Raw genomic sequence first — 21,609 nt, forward strand, 5'->3', positions numbered from 1 at the left:
CTAGTCCTTCTTAACTTTCCTGTTTAATTCCATCACATTTATCAACTAAATATGCAAGAGGTAAGAAAGGAGCATTGAGTTGGTTGTGGTAGCTGGAAAATTACATAGAAATGTAACTTTAAGTATAGAAATCTCTGGTAAGTTTCTCAGAGGTTTAGGTTTTTTTGGGGGGGGGTTGGCGTGTCATTGACTGAGGAAAGGGGAAGATGGACAGAGGGGTATGTAAGGCGTAATCTTCTTGACTGTAGTGAGAGTAACAGGGATGGATTCTTGAATTTTGGTGTACACAGTAATAAAAGTGTTATTCTGCTGTCTTTCTAACCTGAAGGTATAGGTCATTGTTTCATGAAATCTTCTTTGACCGCCAGAATCCTAAATTAGCCACTATTCCCTCTCTCCTCTTGACCCTGGGGAAGACTCATTCATGCATAAATGTTTACTGAGCATTTACTACCCATATCCTTTGGAGATGCAATGGCAAACTAAGCAGCCTTAGAGGTTCTGTGTTCTGTGCAAGCAGGCCGGTGACCCCAAGGACACAGCAGCGTCAATTCCACATACAAAGTACTCAGCATACATACAGTGCGTGGGGTTGTAGCCCATTTTTCTTTCTCCTCTTTCACAGGAGAAAATATCCCTTTGTTCAGGCTCCTGGCTTTAATAGACTCATTACTTTGGAGTAAGTAGCTTCCTTCCTCTCAGCCCGGTTCCCCTGATCATCTTGCGCAGACCACGACTGGCCTGCAGCAAGGAAGTGGCAGCAGCTTTAGTCTCCTAATTAGACAGAAGGAAATTGACTTGTCTTGGATGGGGCTTGTCCATACCTTTGTGCTCCAGGAAGATGCTGAGAGAGCATCTGTCCACATGAGATTGTTTGATGAAAAGAAAGCCATTCCACTGTATTCAAGAATGCCAGAATGGCAGAGGGAAACGAGTGGTATCCAACAGGAATGGGGCTTTTTAAAAGACTATTGGATGGTCTGAGCAGCTGAGAGGAAATAACTAGGGCATACAGACAGTTGGTCTTTCTGCTGAGAGTTGGGAATATTTTGTACAGGTGACTGGTATGTTGCATAAGGAAAGAATTAGAATTACCCTTTGCCAAGAAACACACTGGGAGCAAAATTACAGGAAATGAGACTATTCTAGAAAGAGTTCAGAGAGGTATGTGGAGAATTTTAAACAGGAAAATGTAGCTTAGAATAGAAGAAAATCCCAGTGTAGAGTCAACAATACCACTTACTCTTAGAAAGAATTGTTCTGCCATCCATCTGTGACATTGTACTTTCCTCAGCAATGTAATTACAGATTTTTGGTTTACTAGTTTGACTTACAATTCAATTTTTAAACAAGCATGCTACATTTCATGCCTGTCTTTTGTTAGCTGATTACTTAATTCTATGATTGTTAAAGGCATGGTGGTTACAGTGTGTGTTGTTTTCCTCTATTCAGACTATTTGATTTATGTAAGGAAGATATACTAGCCATTCTCATTTTACTTGTTAAAAAAATAATGGTTATATGCTCGTTTATATATTTTAGCTTATTTGTTTGATTTCATAGGAAGATAGAATTTTGGATCCACATCTGTATCACACAAATAAGAAGGCTGAGATATAGAAAGCTCTATCTTGACATGTCAGGACCCAGCTTCCTGCTGCCAGCCTGGGGCCCTTTGACCCTGTTGGCTCCTCCCTGACCATTGCACCTATCTGTTCTGAGTTCGGGCTGCTGAATAGTGGGAAAGGGGGACTGCCCATGACACCCCCTTGTGTAACATGGGGGCAGAGGCTGCTGCAGCTGAGCTTTTCTCATTTTGGTGTGGTGAGAGGAATTGGTTAGCTTGGGCAGAATTCATAAACATCAGCAGGGAATTCTGGGATGTCCTCACCTCATAACTCGGGTGGGGCTGCTGCCCTGCACATAGTGCACACCTTACCTCAGCCCCAGGTGCTCCCTAGCACTTGGAAGGTTCCAGAATTGTGTCATCACACCAGTGGGAATTCAGGGCTTACAAAATCAGCAGTGCATATACATGGCTTAGATTGCCATCCTGGTCACATGTCTCTGGGAGGCAGAGTCTCTGGTTCACCTCTGGCCCCTGGGTCTGCAGCCATCTGATGTAGCAGCAGGACACCTACCTGCTCAGCATTCCCTGCTTATCTTGGCTGAGGTCTCTGCTGCCATCCCTTCCAGAGGAATCCAGAGGACACAGGGCAGGACAAGTCCCACCCAGCACATCAAGGTCGGGGTGTGAATTGTGTGTCTCTTTTTGTGCAATACACAGAAATTCTTTGGTTGTCATCCAAAGGGGTGTGTGTGTGGGGGGGGGGGTTACATATTCTCATTTGGGACATTGCCAGGCTTAGAATTCTGAGTCCTATCACATATGTCCCTGCTTTCTGCAAGTTCGTTTTTCAGCCTTTTCTCCTGACAATTAGAACCCATAGTGGGACACTGCTGAGAGCTGCGCCCAGTAAAACCTACAAATCTACTTGGGAGGTTTCCTGCTAGAAGGCGCAGTTGTTTGCTAAAGGGGATGAAGTCCAGCCACAATGGGAGAGGAAATTGGACAAGGATGTTTGGAAAAGCAAGCTGTATTTTTCTGAGTACTCCTGCATTGGTTCCCACCCAAAGGCTCCTCTAACCTTGGGGAAGAAAAATATTTTCAGTCTGATAGTGAGTGTACTGTAGGCAGCCCGGAGCTGGCCCGGCCACACTGCAGTTCTGATAGCTCAGTGGCCTGCTGCTAGTGGAAACAACTTGAAAAGGATCGCTCTGGACTCCACGCGTACCAGCTCTGGAGAAAATCCTGCGCATGCCCCAGATCCCAGGAAGCCCTGTAAGGTTTGTTTCTGAGTGGAAATACTACGGAAGGAAAAAGCGTATGGCCGGGTAGGGAAATGTTTGTCATTCCTGGGAGGAGCATAGGTGTCACAGAGCTGGCATGTACCGTAGAGATACCAGAACAATTAGAGTTTAACCCCAATTGTTGCATCCCACCTTGGGGTAATATATTTGCTGCACATGACGTGATGAGTTTAAATAATTTTAACTGAAAAAAAAATACTCCCAGTTTCATGCCTATAATCCTAGCTAGTCAGCAGGCTGAGATCTGAGGATGGAGGTTTGAAGCCAGCCTGGGCAGGAAAGTCGATGAGACTCATCTCCAGTTAACCATCATAAAAGCTGTGGCCCAAGCGGTAGAGCCCTAGCCATAAGCACAAAAAGCTCAGGGACAGAGCCCAAGCCATGAGTTCAAGCCCCCTCCCCCCATACGCCCCCACTATCTGTATGTTTGCTATAATTTACAAAGCCATAACTAAGATATTTAAAAAGATATTAAATACAGGGGCTTGTCCTCTTATCTTGTATGGGCATGCACCTCTCTGTCTCTGCTACCAAGTGTACTAATTGTATCATTAGGCCTCAGGAAGGGAGATGTGGATTGATTTGAGTGACTGACTGAATTCCGTAGAGCAGTTGACTGACTATGTAGCAAGAATCAAAGCCAAATAACCACAAGAAACCTTAACATTTTTCTCTTGCACAAGAGACAAGAATTATTCAATTAGGGTTAGATTTCAGGCATGTTGAACTTAAAGGCAAATATTTATCTTCTGGTGTTAAAAAAAGAAAAAGAATCTAAACCTTTTGACCTTGAGTAACAGGATACTGTCTGAGTTTGGAAAGAAACTTGATAACTTTCTTGTTTTTTTTTTCTTGGAATTACCTACTGTTTTTTTTTAAACCACTTACAGAGCAGCAATAACTACGTAAGCTTTTCAGTTCACAAGAAAATTCTAGTACATTCCAAGTCTTTCCCTGTCTAGTCCAACATCTTGAAATGGCTCCTTTAAAGCTTCTTTCAGAATTTAAGTACTGGGAAAGAAAGTGGCCCAGAGGTACCATGTGTTTAGCAACCTCATTCATTCTCTCCCTGGGTCACAATATTCAAGGAGAATTTTAAAATAATTAACACAGCAACCTTGTAAACTAGGCAGAAGCAGTACTTTGGGACTCTGTCAACATTGTAGAACACACAGCTTTTAGTGAATGAGATTTTTGCAGAAAGTACATGGGATTCAGGTGTTTTAGCCAAGACATCCAGTCATTCTGTAAGTTTAGTACAGGGGCAATCAAACCTAACCTATTTCTTAAATCTTTACCCTTTTCCCAATCCAGACATTGCACATGTGGATGGATACTAACATAGCACCATAGCACCATATATATGTAATATATATATTACATTTAAATGAGCCAATTGAGCTCTTCGTCAAGAGACTCTAGAATCTTTTTCTCATCCATGATTTTTAAATGATTTCTTTAAGTGAGAGTCTATTGTTTTAAAGGATTCCCTTATGAAAGTCCTTTGGCTTTTACTTGGATGTTTAGTTTTGGTCACAATAATTTATGTAAGGGGAAAAAAAGAGAATGTGTATTATATGTATCATATGTTAACCATCTCTGTTTCCAAAGTGATTTCCAGTCTTTCTGAGCCTTGACATGTATGTAGTGGAATATGAGAATTAACTAAAGCTTCCAGATCTGAACATTGGCTTTACATGTTTAGAGACATTCCATCTTAGGCCTTAAAGGTATAAGGTAGTAATGTACAATATGAAGTGAGTAAATTGAATGCTTTTTTTTTATACATTTGGCTACAGAACAAATGCAAAGGGTAGTATTTAACAATAAAAATAATTAATAGCAGGATTGATCCTTAAGCTAAATGCTAAGAGGAAAAAATAGACCTTTAGGAGCTACTAAAGCTCCACATTTTCTTAGCCCATTTCTTTTCTTCTTTCTCTTTTTCACTGGTTCCAGTGGGCCTTGGTTGTGACTCAAAAAAAGTCACTTTCAAGGCTCATACAAGCATGAATACAGAATGATTCAAAGCTTGCTGATTTATGTATTTGGGAATTAAACACGCAGGTTATTTGCATTCCATGCATATCTCCCCATCAGTTTAAAGGACACTAGCAGCTAACAACAGAAGGACGAGGATGAAAGGAGGATGGAAAATTGCTTAGGAGCACGCTGGAGGCCCCTGGGTAATGGACACCTGAGGGGATTAAGCTTTTACTTACAGACCATTTCATAAAATATCACTTACTCTACAGAGGTTAGAAAAACACTTTGGGAGTCCATTTGGCTAAGTGCTCTTGCTATCATTCTTCTTTCTTAATGCCTTCAAATTCCTCTTGGATTAAAATGATAATCCAAAGCAAAACCTACTTTGGACAACTGTTCGACAGTAGCTGTTGAAGCCGAACACAAACATACCCTATAACCGTGCCACCTACCTTCTTCTGTACGTGCGAGTGCACATGCGCACGTGTGTGCAGTTGAATTAAGGCGGTAAATAACAAAGACACAGACAAGTTTTCACAGCAGCAGAACAGTTCCCACCAGTTTAAACTATTCACAAGTGTACTAAAAGTAAAATGAGTACATAAAATAGACATTTACATGAAGAAAATACTCCTTAGAAGACTTAGTGCAGTACCATGGATAATGCTCACAAACTATCAAGGGAAAACGTAGTACATTTGCTTCCATTTGTATAATGTCTGAACACAAGCTAAACTAGGAGCTGAGTTTAGAAGCCAACATGATGATTAGAAGCTGTGTCACTAGAGGAATAGGTGGAGGTGTTTCTGGGTGCAAATCGTATATTCTTTCTTGATATGAACACTGGTTATGGGTTATATTGCATTTTCAAAGCTTCTTTGAGATGTATAAGGATGATTTGTGCACTCTTCTCAGAACATATTATACTTTAATTTTCATTAAAAGACGAAACAGGCATTCCAGGAAAGGGAAAAATTAGTGTTGAACTGTCCACAGGCAGAACCTAGGGTTTTTAAGTTGGTGAAAATATTCTGTATAATGCTGTAAAAACAGACATGGGTCACTATATATTTGCCCATACACATCACAATAACCAAGAGTTAACCCTGCAAAGAACTGCAGACTTGGGTGATACTCATGTGTCAGTCAAGCTAGGCCGTCAGTTATGACGAATACGCCACCCTGCTGTGTGATGATGAACATGTGTGGGAACTCTATAGTTTCCACTTTAGTTTTGCTGCAAACCTGAAACAATGTCTTTTTGAGAGGGAAAAAAACAGCATTATTTGGGATAGCTGATTTGAAAAGACCTGGTGTTCATTATTAGAGGTATATTGTTTTTACTTTATAGCATTTGCAGTCAGGCCCTTTCAACCAGTAGAAGCAGGAAGGATGGAGTAAAAACATTGTTAAAGATTTAACATTTGCTAGGTGTAGTGGCACATTCCTTTAATTCCAATACTTGAGGCTGAGAGAGGAGGATTATGGATTTGAAGTCACCCTTGACTACATAGTGAGGTCCTATTTCAAGATACCAAAAATAAAAACTGAAACAACTAGCTTTACTTTAGTTTGGCCAGATTGTGGAATTCACAGACTTGATTTGTACAGTGAAGTTTTATTTGTAATCTTAAAAAAATTGACAGTAGTTATAGGCTCTATATATTTCCTGGCAGTTCTGGGAAGCGTAGAAGAGCTCCATCAAGAATCCAGTGGTTCTGAGCACTTACTCTGTGCCTTTCAACCAACCTGAATTCAGATGCCCGCCCTTAGGTGATTTTTTTTTTGCTTTCCTAAGCCTTGGTTTCCTTATCTGCCAATGGGCATAAGACCTAATTCACCATGTTGCTGGGGAACCAGATAGGGAAAAGGTTTGTGATGTCTCCGGATGCTGTCTGAAAACAAGAAATAATATAGTTAAGGCCAAGGCCCACAAATTAATCTTTGATTTTTCTTTTGGCCACCATAATTGCCCATAAAATGGTTGCTAAATGATGCAGAGCTTTTCTGGTAAGATTTCTGTTGGTTCACTGATTCTCTAAACATTTCTAGAGAACTTGCAATATAAAAAGTAAGATATCCTAGATATTAATATACAGGTGTAGCCCGTGTCCTTAGGGAATTTTGAATCTAGTAGGAAAGAACTGCACCAAAGATTATCTAATTTGACTAATACTGGTTGGCACTTTGTTACCAACTTACATTTTGTCAGTTAATTTTTCATAATAACCCTACCAAGTACATTTTCTTATGCCAATTTTTACAGATGAAGAAATAAGTTTAGAAGAGTACTCAATTTCATAAGGTTACTTGTATTCTTTATATTTAGATCTATGATCATTTCTAGTTGAATTTTCATATATAGTCTGAGGTGGGAATTTAATTGGCCCTGGGTATCCAATGTTTCTAGCATCATTTATTAGAAATATCACCCTTCCTCCACTAAATTGCCTTGGCACTTTGTTGAAAATCAATTGATCATCAATGTGTGGGTTTATTCCCAGAATATCTTTTGCTCAACTGATTTACAAGTGTCTCTTAGTGTTAAAACCATTGCTGTCTTGATTACTTGTAGCTCAATTAGTAAGCTTTAAAAAATCAAGTCATTTGTGTTTTACATTTGGTATTATTTTTTTCTCCAAAATTTTTTTACTTTTCTAGGTCTTTTGTATGACCATAACATTTTTTCTTGACCATAACATTTTTGTGATCAGTTTTTCAGTTTCTGCACACAATCCTGCCAAGATTTTCATAGGCATTGCGTGGCTATATGGATCAACTGAAAGTGACTGACTGAATAGGTCCTGAAAATCGGATACTCACATTTACAGATAGCATTTGTTGTAGCACCATTAAGCAGCAAAGACTTTTTTTAAAAAGGTTTGTTTGTTGTTCTTGTTGGTACTTAATTTCGTGGAAGGAGTTAAGAAAGCAAACACCCAACAGATAGTCACCCTGGGATATTGTACTTTTCATTCATGTAAACAAGAGAGTTATTGGGAAGCAGAGCATTCGATTTTTATTTCTCTTTGAACTACTTTGTGCCTCCTTATTTGGAAATACACTCTGCCACCCTTCCTCTGACACAGTGTATGTTTGGCCTATCTGTAGGTGCAGGGGCTGTGGTGGTGGGCAAGGCAGTAAGGCTACAGGATGTTCTCATCTGTGTTGGCTGGCTTTGCACAGACTTGTAACATATCCTCTGGGCTTTGTGAAAGCTGCCTGGGTAGACTGATTTATTCACTTTTGCCCAGGATACAAATTGCAGGCCAAGGCACACCCTCATGATCCTGCCTGTTCGTGCTGCTGCATCAGGGGAAAGGCCTGGAATGAATGAGTGTTCAGCTGGGAGAGCAAGCTCAGCCAGTTGCAGTGGGAACTTCTCCCACTTCAGGGGACAAATCCCAGCTGCAAAATGTCTGCATCAGCCAGAGCCCTGCACCTAGTGGGAGGGAGACTGGGAACTGCTACTGCCATCTTAGCAGTATCTCTTTGTTCCTCCCTCTGGCTTGCTCATTAAGTTGTAATCCACCCAGATTGGCAATTTCTCAGTTCCTGGGGATCTACACAGACTCATTTTGGTGCCTACAAAAATGAAGGCCAGTCGCTAGTTGCTCATGCCTGTAATCAGCTACTCAGGAAGCGGAGCGCTTAGGACTGCAGTTCAAAGCCAACCCAGTCAGGAAAGTCTAAGAAACTTTTAGCTCCAGCTAATCAGAAAAAAAAGCTGGAAGTGGAGCTGTGGCTCAAGTGGTAGAGTGCCAGCCTTGCACAGAAAAGCTAAAGGATAGTGTGTAAGACCTGAGTTCAAGCCCTAATACTAACACACACACCTCTAAGTTTTTTTCTGAGCCCCATGACCATGGGTGTTGCATATGTAACACCCATGTAAACATTTAAAATGGTGTAAAGTCAGAAAACTCCAACTTCTGAGTGTTTATGTGTTCAACCAGAATTGTATTTGAGAGTCTTGGGGACCAATAAGCAATTTATTCCTTTAAGTTTTTAAGCATGAGACAATTTGGATCCTTAAACGCTACTACCAACCTAGAAAAGTAGGTTGTAGTTTCTGTATTTGTAGAATATATCCATAAAGCTGCATCGAGCTCACAGGACTGTTGTGAGACAAGTTACTGCAAGTATCTGATACCGTGCTGGCACAGAGCAAGGCCTTATGGGATTGTAGCATACAATGGCTGGGTTAATGTAGAGTTAAGAGCCTTAGCTCTTGTCTGGTCAGCAGTGGCTCACACCAGTAATCCTAGCTACTTAGGAGACTGAAATCTGGAGCATCTCTGGTTGAAGCCAGTCCAGGCCAAAAAAGTCAGTGAAACTCCCATCTCCAAAGTAACCAGAAACTGCCTCCACCTACTCTCTCTCTCTCTCTCTCTCTCTCTCTCTCTCTCTCTCTCTCTCTCTCTCTCTCTCTCTCTCTCTCTCTCTCTCTCTCTGGAGGTGAGCAAGCAAGCTGAACAACCCAAGGCCCTAGGTTAAATCCTACTACAGAAAAAAACCCAAACCCTAACCCCCTTTGAACCTCCAGGGACAAAGTATGTGGCCATTGTTTTAAGCACTGAGACTTTTGTGGACCATTATTTTCCTTGTGGTCTCACAGTCTAAGATGTCTCATCACAACAAACTTGTTTCAGGTCATTTACGAGTAAAGGTTTTGATCTTTTGTTTTAAAATCACTGTCATCTCCCAGCACGACTTCTGCAGGTCCTTCCTGAAGTAGTCAGGACATTCTCCATAAAGGACAAAGGTCAATTTCTAGGACTCCCGTGAGGAATAGGGAATTCTGAGAGAAGGAGGAGGAGGTGGAGGGTAGAAAGGAGGGAACAAGGACCATTTGCCCTCAGAAGCTAAGTGGATTATCTGAGGAGGGATGGGCTCTCTAATCACACGTATTCACTCTATTCCCAGTAGCCTATTCAGTTAAGTGTAGGGCTTAGCCTGGGCTTCAGCATCACTCCTGGGCACCAGCCAGGATGGAATCATTGGCTTAGCTCCATTCCCTCCATCAATAATGTCCTTTCTCCCTCCAAATGGCTTTCTATTAACCCTGCTCAGTGACTGGTACAGGGTTTCACAAAGAAACACAGAATTTCACATCCGAATAAGAGTCTAGATTGTCCAGTCTAGCACTTCACACTTTTCAGATAAGGGTCCTGGAGTTTTCTGGAGAGGGTAAATAAGGCCATATTTGAGACCCTGTGGGGCAGAAGTTAAGGACCGCCAAAACCTCATGATACAAATCTTGGAATACTTTTCTTGTACCCCATGGCAACAAGGAATCCAGAATTCCTTTCTATTCCTCCAGACAAGGGGTTCTATCAAAAATTTGATACTTTATATTAAATTTTTGCCTCAGAATAGGTAGCATTTCCTAGAATTCTGGCTTGCATATTAAATGAAGTGCACATTTCCCAATTAGAGGTTTTCCAAACAATATTAATAATTGCCAGCATCTGATTCAATCAGCACTGTTAAAGAAAGCAGTGTTCTTTGTGAAAACTTGGCTAAATAAGATAATTGTGGAGTTTCATACTAGAATGTCTTCTTTTAGTGTACATTTGAAATATATAAAAATGAGGGTTGGACGATGTAGCTCAAGCAGTAGAGCACCTGCCTAGTTTGCATGAGGCTTTGAGGTCAAACTCTAGTATTACCAAAAAGTAAGTGAATAAAATTAATATGTGAAGCTATTGAAATGGTATTATAAAGTTTTTAAGTAGCAGGCACAGAGATGGGTGGAGAATAATCATGTCACAGCTCTGGTGAGCCCCAGAGGCAATCAGACCTCTCAGACTCAAGCATAGCTAGACTGGGAGGTTGTATGCTTAAAGCCAGGGAGCAGGTAAACCAACGCTCAGGCGATCTACCTGCCACAACAGAGCCCCTGCCATGTCAAACTGTACAAGTTTGCAATTTATCTCCAAAATGTATTTATCATCTATTTCTTACATGAACACTGCTTAGCTTTTTACTTGGCTCCTGATAGAAAATAAGTTCCTTCTTCTAAAAAAAAAAAAGCCTTCACTTGAGAGGATTTTGGTTTAGCCCTATCCAGTGTTTGGTTGGTTTGCATGTGACCAGGTGTCTGTTCAGCTCTGATACTTTTCTGTGATACTTCGTCTGTGAACTGTCACAGATGCCTATGTAAGAAGAAATAAAACCAGACTAACTCAGCCATGAAGAGGAGGGGCTGCCTTGCCCTTGTGCTCCTGACCTCCTGGCCCTGCAGGCCTGTACTGTTCTAGAAACTCAGTGTCCCTGAATTTTGTGACATGACATGATTTGTTTAGCCACTTGGGATGGACCAAGCAATGGTTGAAGACTGATGTTTTGTTTCTTAGTGGTGTTTGTGCTCATGATTGTGGAGGCCCCTGCCACGTGGGGACTTGACACGGCTTCTATCCATCTGTATGACAGTTCATGCACACTTATGGGATACTATCTGGGTTCCATTACTTCTAGTGGTGTGGCCATGAACCTGGTATGGCTCAAGTGGTAGAGCGCTAGCCTTGAGCCAAAAATCCAAGGAAGAATATGAGGCTCCAAGTTCAAGCCCCAGTACCAACATACTCATCACAAAGTTCCAAGAATTTGTAAAATATAGTCTGGGGGGGGGGGGGGGACTCAAACCCAGGTGTTGTGACTCCAAGACACATGATGGAACTTCCTCTTTTTGCTTTTTATTCTCTTCTTACATAGTAACATAAAAATACATTCTTGATGTGAAACAGTGATATAAAGTCACCTTCTTCTCCTCTTCCTCTCTCCCCAAAAGCAAGCACAACACTCTGATGATTGTATATTCTTCCTATTTTCTCTATGTTGAGCACACATATAAGGTCAATATACATAAAATACATATACCTAAGTAATAGTGGGAGCACCTGCTCTAGAGGATGAGCAAAGGTGTTAAAGCACTTAGCATAGTACCAGGCTATATTTCTCCTCCAGTAAGTGAAATTATTCATTCCATTTCATAGATGTGGAAGCTGAAGTTCATGAATTTGTGTCCACACAGATCAAAGAATGCTGAAACTGGGTTTGAATCTAGTCAGACTTTCCACACTTGGACCAGAATTTCATATGACTAAGAGGCATTATTTTTCTGCTTGATTTTTTTTCACTTGTAATGTTAGTTTGAACACAATGATATGTTTGAATTCTTTTCATCTGAGTACATAAGGTTTAATTCATTCTTTTAATGGCTACATGTGATTTAACGTCTTATTTAACTTCTTCCTGATTTTGATTGCTATTTCTTTGTTCTTTGCCATGATAAGTAAGATAGTAGTAAATATTCTTAGTACATTCACTTTTGTCATGTACGTAAGAAATGCCATAAATAGCTTCCTAGAATTAGAATTGTGGGTCAGAGGGTATGTGCATAATAAATTTTAGCAGGCCTTGCCAATTTGCGTTTCAGGAAGGAATTTGATCACCAACAGTGTAATCTTGTTTTTATCTTTGCCAGTTTAATGAACAAAAAAAATGTTTTCCCCCCTAAATTGTATTTCTCAGACTGTGAAAAGGGGGTGAATAAATTGTTTGGATCATTGACATTTTCCACTGTGCATATTCTGAATATTTTAAGTAACCTTTTCCCTGAAATGTGTGAGGGACAACCTCAATTCCTCATTTTATGTCCAGAGATTTTTCATTTTTGTACATAGATTAGTCTTTGTTCTTTGTAGGTTTACCTTGCTTCATATATCCTACCTCTCCCACATTATTTTAATCTCCTATATTAGTCTTCTAGTAGTTCTGTAATATAATACTTTATATTTATAAAATTATAGAAAATTTAATTTCTCATTTTAGCTTTATAAATTCTCTGAAATTAATTTTTGTGTCGGCTGACTTACAGGTCTGTATTTACATTCTTCTAAATGAAGAACTTGTCAAATCATCTGTCAATTCAGTTGAGATGCTACCTTTAGGATCAACTAAATTCTTCTGCATATTTGCTTGTACAGCTGGTTCCTCTCCTCTCCACTGATTTATTATTTTTTTATCCTTACAGCAGTGTTGACACATTTTAATTATTTTAGCCCTAAAACATTTTATATTAGAAGGGGAAAGTTCCCTCTCATTGTTGCTCTCTTTGCAAAAAAGAAAAACAACCTTTGTATTTTGATGCTTTTGTTTTCTTCTGTGTGAACTTACAGAAATGGTCTTCAAGATCTATAAAGGGAGATCTCATGGGAATTAAGATTGGAGATGTACTGCATTGATAGGTTTATTGTAGATAAATCAACATCTTTACAATACTTTATTTCTCCATCCAGAAATATTGTGTATTACTATTTAAGTCTTTAATACCCAGCAGTTGAGCTCTATACTTTTATTTATGTAGATCTGGCACTAGGAAGTTTGTTTATTAGTTATCATTATCATTTGGGCCCTATTTTCTCATTACCCTTATATAATTTTTTTTATTAATAATGAATGATAACCTGTGGGGTTTTTTTTTTTTTTTTTTTGGCCAGTCCTGGGCCTTGGACTCAGGGCCTGAGCACTGTCCCTGGCTTCTTCCCGCTCAAGGCTAGCACTCTGCCACTTGAGCCACAGCGCCGCTTCTGGCCGTTTTCTGTATATGTGGTGCTGGGGAATCGAACCTAGGGCCTCGTGTATCCGAGGCAGGCACTCTTGCCACTAGGCTATATCCCCAGCCCCTTGTGGGGGTTTTTTGATCTCTTATATAACCACTTGACTGAGCTCTTTTATTGGTGATCTTTTTTTTTGTATATAGATTTTTTTTTTTTTTTCCAGAGCTGAGGACTGAACTCAGGGCCTTGTACTCTCCAGGCAGGCGCTCTTGCGCTGAGCTAAATCCCCAGCCCCTATTGGTGATCTTTATAATTGTGTTTCTTGACTTATCACATTAGCTAGCATCCACACACCTCTAAGGTTTCACACTAACTATGGCAAGTATACTTTAGCAGCCTGAAGAAATTTCTTCCCATTTCTCGTTCACCGAGGGTGTGCTTTTTTACCCTGGACCACACCAGATTCCTTTCAAAGAACCTTTATTTCCTCCCTTAAGAAACCAGCGATTGTCTACCTGGGATGTCAGCAGTAACATCCTAGTCAAGCCAGCCTGCTTGAGAATTTAGTCAAACTGTCTTCTTTTTTAAAACCTCACATTTGGGCCTAGATGTCTGTGGGCAGGAGCCACTTCACACTGATCTTTTCTGTACTTCTCTTACCATTAAAACTCCCACACCAACATCACAAAGGAAAAATAATTTTAGGAAATAAGTAAAAAGTAGCAGATGGACAAGTACAAGAGCACAATGAATAGAAATTTCTGGCAGATCCTTCTGAAAAGATCTCCTTCCTAGCTTTTTATCTAAGTAACTAGGTGGTTTTTTTTTTTTTCCTGGCTGAGCACCATGTAAATGCTCTGGTTGTTAAGGGGCTTTTGTAGTTTCTACAGAGGGTGTGAGAAAGGAATCATGTCCAGACCTAACTTCCTGTTGTGGCTTCACAGGGGTACAGAAGCAGGAAGCAGCTGCTTCAAACTTCTCAGCACTACCATTGCATGCCATTAGTGCAAAAGAAATATTGTCACACTAGATTGATAAAGCTGCTTTCATTGCAGAGCACATTTGATTCTTTTTAGTTAGTGGTGATTTGTTTTTTTGCCAAGTTCTGAAGGAAAAGATTTTGCTTTTGTTGAGCTTGTGTTGACTCTAATGTAACATGGCACATGTCTAGAAAATTGTCCCTGTGTCCAGTGACACTTCGCTTTGGGGAAGTCAACACCTGCTGTGATGGCATCTGTCATGTTTAGAAATGTGAAATGTCAGGGAATCTGCAGAAGCACCTCCATAAAATGCCTCCTTTAGAAAACTTAGTAAAAGACATTGGTAAAAAGATTGCTGTAAGTAGGATAGGAGAGATTTTTGTGTTGGCCTAGTAAATTCAAGGTCTGAAATTGAAACCCCAGAATTGCCAGAAAGGAGGGGGGGAGGAATTTGAATTTCTTTTGATATAAAAGCTGTAATGAACTGGGTATTAGTGGCTCACACCTATAATCCTAGCTACTCAGGAGGCGGAGATCTAAAGATCTTGGTTTGAAGCCAGCCTAAGAAAACAAATCTGGGAAATTATTATCTTCAATTAACCAATAAAAAGACAAACCTGAACGTGTGACCCATATGGTAGAGCACCAGCTATGAGCAAAAAAGCCAAGTGAGAGTGTAAGGCCCTGAATTCAATTCAGGCCCTGCCTAGTACCAGGTGTCTTTACTATCGGTTTTCCTTGCCTGAAACTAGGTTAGATTTTATTTTCTGATTGTTTAACCAAGAAAGCAAGACTTAATAAATATAGGGATCATTCATTTTTATTGGTTTAGTATAGAGCGACATTAACCTGCAACATAAATTCAGATGCTACCATCATAAGGTGGATTCTTGGAGATAGACTCCTCTCAGGCATCAGTATACCACAGGCAGCCATTCAGGAAAGGCCAGATTGACAGAGAAATGGAAGCCAGAAGTTCCGTGAGGCCCAGAAGCCCCATCCCAGGGGGCATGAACCCTATCACAGGGGTCTTTGTGCCCCTCCCATTCCAGGGAGGTTGACTTTGACTTGGACTATTTGTTTGGGAAGTTGGGTGACAAGGACTAGACTAAATGTCCCCTTTTCTCTCACAGGCAGGTGACAAGCATTATCACCCCAGCTGTGCACGATGCAGCAGATGCAACCAGATGTTCACAGAAGGAGAGGAAATGTATCTTCAAGGTGAGCAGGCTCTTGAGTGTGCAGTGATGTTCTCACCCCTTGGGGAAAAAGACAATGTTGCCATGTTTGTCAGATTGTTTTGAGAGGAGGCGGGTGTTTTATTAGCTGAGAGGCTACCCACATCCAACATGAAAGTGGCCAAAAATTATCTCACATTCAAGATCATCAGCCAAGCAATTGACACAAGGACATTGAGCGCTCCTGAGGCTGTCCATGAAAGACTAAGCTGTGTTGCTGCTTGGAAAGAATGGGGAAGATGTGAAGTTGGACCCTGGGCTGGGGGGTGGGGGGCAGGTTAGAGGGGTTGGGAATAAAGCCCAGTGGATTCCTCCTCTCCAACTCTCCCCAGGAATGTGTTTGGGAAACAAAAGATCAAAAGAAAGAAAACACTTCTAAAAGTGTTGCTGATTTAATGGCTACTTTATATTACCCTCCCCACTTCACAATCCTTTGAGCAGTATTATCTAAGTCTGTAAGCCTGCCCTTCTCTAAGGATTGCAAGGAAAAGAAGGTCTTGTATGTGAGGAGTTGAATTACACACTTGTTTCATCCCACTAAGATGACATGCTTTCCCTTGAGACAGAGAATGAGAGGGAACATATACCCCAAGTCTCTAAAACGCAAATTAAGACGTTTCTGGTGGCAATGAAGTCCTTTCCAGGGAAACATTTAACTTTTCCTTACTGAAAATGATCTTGAGGAATGTTCCTTGCATAAAACCCTGATGAGCTTTTATCTTCCTGAACATTCAGAACATTCTGAGAAGCTTTAGAAGTGGATTCTCTTGTAGTCTAAACAGCACCATCTGTGCAAGAGTTTGACTATTTTTAGCTGGGAAAAGAATCATTAATTAGACAAGGGTTTATCAGTAGAGCCATCAAGAACTGTAAGAGAGGTTGATCGGTTGATGGTTGGCTTCTGGTAATTACTGGGTCTCATTTCCTTGCATGATATTCCTCTTTCCACGACACACTGTGTAATTTTAATGAAGGGGTTGCATTGCTGTCAGTGTGTGTGTGTGTGTGTGTGTGTGTGTGTGTGTGTGTGTGTGTGTATAACTAAAAAAAACTCTTTAGAAGAGATTCTCAGTTGTAGAAGCTTCTCTTCTTTGAAAATGCTGGGGAACTAGGTGGCAACACAGTGTCCTTTTAGCTTTAGCATAATCACCATAAAACTGTGATGAGACCCATCACTAAATGTTGAAGGGCCCAGAAAAACAAGTGACTTGCCTTGGTGGTCTCGTGAGGACTTCCGAGGATACATTTCCCCTGGGACAGGCTATCCCTCAGACAGGCTATCCTTCAGACAGACTGTCCCTAGGACAGGCTATCCCTCAGTAGTGGCAGTAGTCAAGTGTCACTTAGCATTTTTCTGTAGATTGATTCTTTTGTTTTAAAGTTATATCTTTTATTATTTTTAAGTAGCTGTACAAAGGGATTTCAGTTCAACCTATCAATTTTGAGTGCAACGCATCTTGATTAATGCCACTCTAGATTGATTATTCACATGGCCTCCAGACCTGCTTGTGGAATTTCACATGTCAACACGCAGCCGAGTGTACATCACCCTGTAGCAAGCAGGAGCTGAGATTTTCTGCATGTTCACAATGGTTCTGGAAGCTGAATAGAGGGGTTTCAAGCCATGGACACAGTACTTCATTAGAGAGACTTTGTTTGGGGACATGGGACTGTTCCGCATCTCTTCCAGAATGGGACACCTCCATCTTCTAGTGCCTTCTCTTGCTTAGAGGGCCCAAGCTTCTGACCCCAAGGTTGACATTGTGTACAGACCCCGTGTTCTGGCCAGTGCCTCCTGCTCCGTAGCACCTTCCGGCAAATGCATCTGGCCCAGGCCTGGCCCCTTGGCTGCCCACATTAAGAGATTTCCTGTGCTTTGTAGTCGGCCTTTGAGCTGGGGCTGAAGGGGCCTGGGTGTATGTCTGGTTTTGATTTACTTGAGTTTTGTTTTTTGAACCTGTGTGAAACCAGACAGAAATGATTGTTACACATACATATTCCTTGTCATGAATTCGATATTATTTTAGTTTAATCAGTATAATAGCTAATGTGGTAATGTTTCCACTACACACAGGTTGCTGCTTCAAGGGATAAAGGCTGAATACCTGATGCTCCTGCTTCCGCTGTATTTAGATCAGTAGCTCACAGTTCATTGGCTGAGTCTCTAAGTGTTCATTCATTTGGGTCCTCTGCCTCTCCCCACATCCGTACAAACCCATATATGAACACGGTACTTACCAACCAGCTTTCTCCACAGTCATGCAAATAGCATATATTACACATGTGATCTTTCAAAATCGTATGGAAAGCATTGCATTCTTACAAACCTTCTGTTGAGGACGTTTTCCTTAATTCCGTGATGCTGATACCAAAGTACATTAAAGTGTTTCATAGTCCAAGAAAGGGAGGCTGTTGACCCCAGAACAGGAAATCCCCCTGAAATACTTACTTTTGCTAGTTTGAAAGCAAAGATTTGGGGCTGGGATTGTGGCCTAGTGGTAAAGTGCTTGCTTGTATACAATACATGAAGTCCTGGGTTTGATTCCTCAGCACCACATATATAGAAAAAGCTGGAAGTGATGCTGTGGCTCAAGTGGTAGAGTGCTAGCCTTGAGCAAAAAGAAGCCAGGGACAGTGCTTGGGCCCTGAGTTCAAGCTCCAGGACTGGCAAAAACAAAAACAAAACAAACAAACAAAAAAACCATTTTTTTTAGTTAGTTAAAAGATTTAAAATGAAACTTTAATCTTTCTACCAGTTAACTTGAGTTCTCATTTGTGGGCTACTAGAGAATTGGATCATTGAGAAATTGAGTTTGGGTTCTAGATTTATTACAACTAAATTGTTTGATGTTATCAAAACTTGACTTTTGTCCCTAAAATTTAATGTAGAGTGTAATAAGTACTTTGACATAATTTTTAAAGGATAATAATGTGGTTTAAAAGGAAGAAAAAAAAAAACACTCGGCCCAGACCTAACTATCTCTTACAGTAAAATGCTTTTGTTGTAGTTAGTGATCTCTGTGATCCAGAAATTTTAAAGAACCAAGCTCAGGCTGGACAATGAAAACTCACCTGGAGTGTGAGAGTATTTGATTTCAGTATCATGGTGCTCTGACTTTTTCCCACAGTGGAGAGAGGAATGCGGGCCATCTGGGAAATCTGAATAGGACTATGGCTTCTTTTCATTTACTCTGCTCTGAACAATGCATGTGTCTTTCTAGGTTCTACTGTTTGGCATCCCGACTGTAAACAGTCTACCAAGACAGAGGAAAAGCTGCGGGTAAGAAAACCATCAGAACCATGATGCCAACAGCATTTGAACCCATACACTTAATAGTCACTAATTCCTGGAACTAGGGTTTGGATGAAATTACCTTCTACTACCTTTTTTTTTCCCAGCTGATAACAAACCAAGTATAAAGATCATTTGGCCAGTGAAGAGATTTTCTTCCTACCTTGAACTTAGCATTGTGGGGTTTGTTCCAAATGGTTGTGTTAGACAAAATAAGTCTTGCATTACTGATCAGCTTCTTAGGAGAGCAATCATGGGAAAAGTCTGTACAGATGGGGAACAAATGATCATCATGCAACATCTGGAGATATCCATGCCAGAGGTTTCGGGATTGCATCCGTGATGCACCAACTCTAACCCAAACTCTGCATTCATTGCTCAGTTCATGGGACATCGGATTGGCCTCTTAAATCCAATTCTCCAGAGTGGCCTCTAGTTCCAAAAAAAACACAACCTGATTGTTTGTCAGATACAACCTTAGGGGAAAACAACAATACATCTTACATGTCCCTTGACTAATGTTAAAAAATGCCTCCCCGTATTTTACCTGGGTGATGGACTTTTTTTTCTCCCAGAGTGATAATCAGACTCAATCCCAGTTCCTCTGCTTAGCTAATTTAGTGGTACCCAAGGAAAACCTGGGGTTTGACTTCATTCCACTGGCTCCATGAGAAAGAGTCTGGTGATATTTGTTACACCAGCAGCACTACAGCCAGTTCAGTGCAGGACGTGGTCACTGCCGCTTCACAGAGGGCTGGCTTGCCTTCAGAGAGAGGATGATCAGATTTGCAGGTGCCTGTGCCAGCCACCCCAGAAAACACAGCTGTTATTTTCAAGTATCTTTTCCTTATTTCCTTCACTGAAACACATGCATGCGATGGAACTCCCAGCCCCCTTCAACTGAATCCATGATTTAGATGTAGAGAGGTAAAACCTTACCATTTGGATAGTTTAGAAACTTGTCCCTTGCCTGTGACCTAAACAAAAGCAGTTCTCACAGAATTCACAGTTCTTATGAGCAGAATTTCAGGAAAGAAATACTTTTAACTCAGAATTATCAAACAAAGATGAGAACTGACAAAGGAACAATGCGTCCGCCTATCTTGGGATGCTTTTGATCTCTGTCTGACATGCAATTGAGTGTACGTGATTGCCCTCCAAGTTCAGCCACCAGACAGGCTAGAGACTTGGCGGATTTTGTCGAACCACAGATACTTAGGCAGTTGGTTATCTTTATAAAATATGGGAATAATAAAGAGACAACTTTCTGGTCACTTTTGTACTAAAAAAGTAAGACCTACCTCATAGTTTGAGCCCCCTGTCCAAAAACCACCCAAATAGAAAATGGTCTGTGCCCTGGCCCACAGTGTTGCTTTTTTTTTTTTTTTGGAATAATCACTTATTTTACTTTATCGTGCAATGAAACTTTTGGAGGGGCAAAGAAAGGATGCTAATGAGGCCAGAATGAGAGGCAGGTTCGTCTTTTCTCTGCACAGCAAACTATGATGGTTTGTGGATTATGTTCCTTAAGTGATTTTTTCAAAAGAGTTAATAAAAATCAACATTCTTGATCACATCTTAATGGAACTCTCTGGAGAAGCTTATGAAAACAACTAGGGAAGTATTTCGCTTATTCTGGTGAAGAGGAGTTCTTGTTGTGTTCCTTTTGTAAGCTTTCCAGATAATTCCAGAGCTCTTCTCCTACTGACTATATACTATTTGGGGAAAGAGGGGTGAGTCCTTGGGCTCCCTGTCTTCCAGAAGGCCTGTGGCACAGAATAAAGTGAACCTCAGAGAGGAGAGATTGATTCCAGCATGCTCAGCAGGGCACAGTGCTATTGGTGAGGATTACAGGGGCAGAAGCTTTGAGGGGAAGGAGAAATCCCACATTCTCCTCAGGGTGTGTCTGTATGTCGCACATCTTTTGCCAAGACCTCTAAGGCCTTTCACCGCTTGTCACATGACAGCAGTTTCCATAGCAAAATGAAAATGTTTTAAGAATCTTTCAGCGACCCTACTGAGTAATCCACATTCTTGGTATTTAAGAACTCACACGGGGCGTTTCTCACAACAAGCCCAGTAAGCACGCCTCTCAGTTGGCTCCACTGGCTTCTTCTTCTGCATACAACAAATGCATTGAGTCAGAAGAAAAGGTTGGCTTGGAACATAGTTAAATATACTTTCATATGAAGACTTGTTCAATCTGCAGGCTTTTAACATGGGCCCCAAACTGACATACCAAAATGGCACGTGTATACCAGCTAAAGGACTATCACTTGATTGTTTGCTATCAAATGCCTTGTCCCTCAAGTGTCTTGTTAGAATATTTCTTTTCGAAATGAGTGCTTTTGGGGTTGTTGTTGTTGTTTATTCTTTGCTTCTCTCGTGTTTTATGACAGCCACCAAACATTCATCGCTCCTCATCTGATTTCTTTTATCCCAAAAGTCTGATTCGCCGCACAGGACGGTCCCCGTGTCTGCAGGTTGGCGCTGTGTCTGGGCTGAGGCTCTGAGCTCCTGTCCCAGGCTCAAGCTTCTGTGGCTTCATCCTCCCCTCCCCTCCACCCGCTGCTTTTCTCGTGTAACTTCTCCAGCTCCCACAGATGCTTTCCTCACCCCACCGGCACCCCTTACCCTCTGACGCAAGCTGGTTTTTCTTCTCTGATTGATGTTTTCCTTCA

At 41.0% G+C, this 21,609-nt stretch overlaps 1 protein-coding gene across 16 annotated transcripts in view; it reads left to right on the forward strand.

Annotated features, from left to right (window-relative positions):
* Ablim1 (actin binding LIM protein 1) overlaps positions 1-21,609 on the forward strand; it is a 243,101-nt gene that overhangs the window by 184,828 nt on the left and 36,664 nt on the right. For 12 of the 16 annotated variants that reach the window (XM_048338187.1, XM_048338185.1, XM_048338198.1 and 9 more), the window contains 2 exons: positions 15,532-15,619; positions 18,858-18,916. In XM_048338187.1, coding sequence (XP_048194144.1) covers positions 15,532-15,619; positions 18,858-18,916 — 147 coding nt within the window. Of the gene's footprint in view, positions 1-15,531; positions 15,620-18,857; positions 18,917-21,327; positions 21,412-21,609 lie in introns of all 16 variants that reach the window. The other 4 variants (XM_048338196.1, XM_048338200.1, XM_048338201.1 and 1 more) reach the window with 2 other exon arrangements.

This window comes from Perognathus longimembris, chromosome 2 (assembly GCF_023159225.1).
Source record: "Perognathus longimembris pacificus isolate PPM17 chromosome 2, ASM2315922v1, whole genome shotgun sequence".
Lineage (NCBI taxonomy): Eukaryota > Metazoa > Chordata > Mammalia > Rodentia > Heteromyidae > Perognathus > Perognathus longimembris.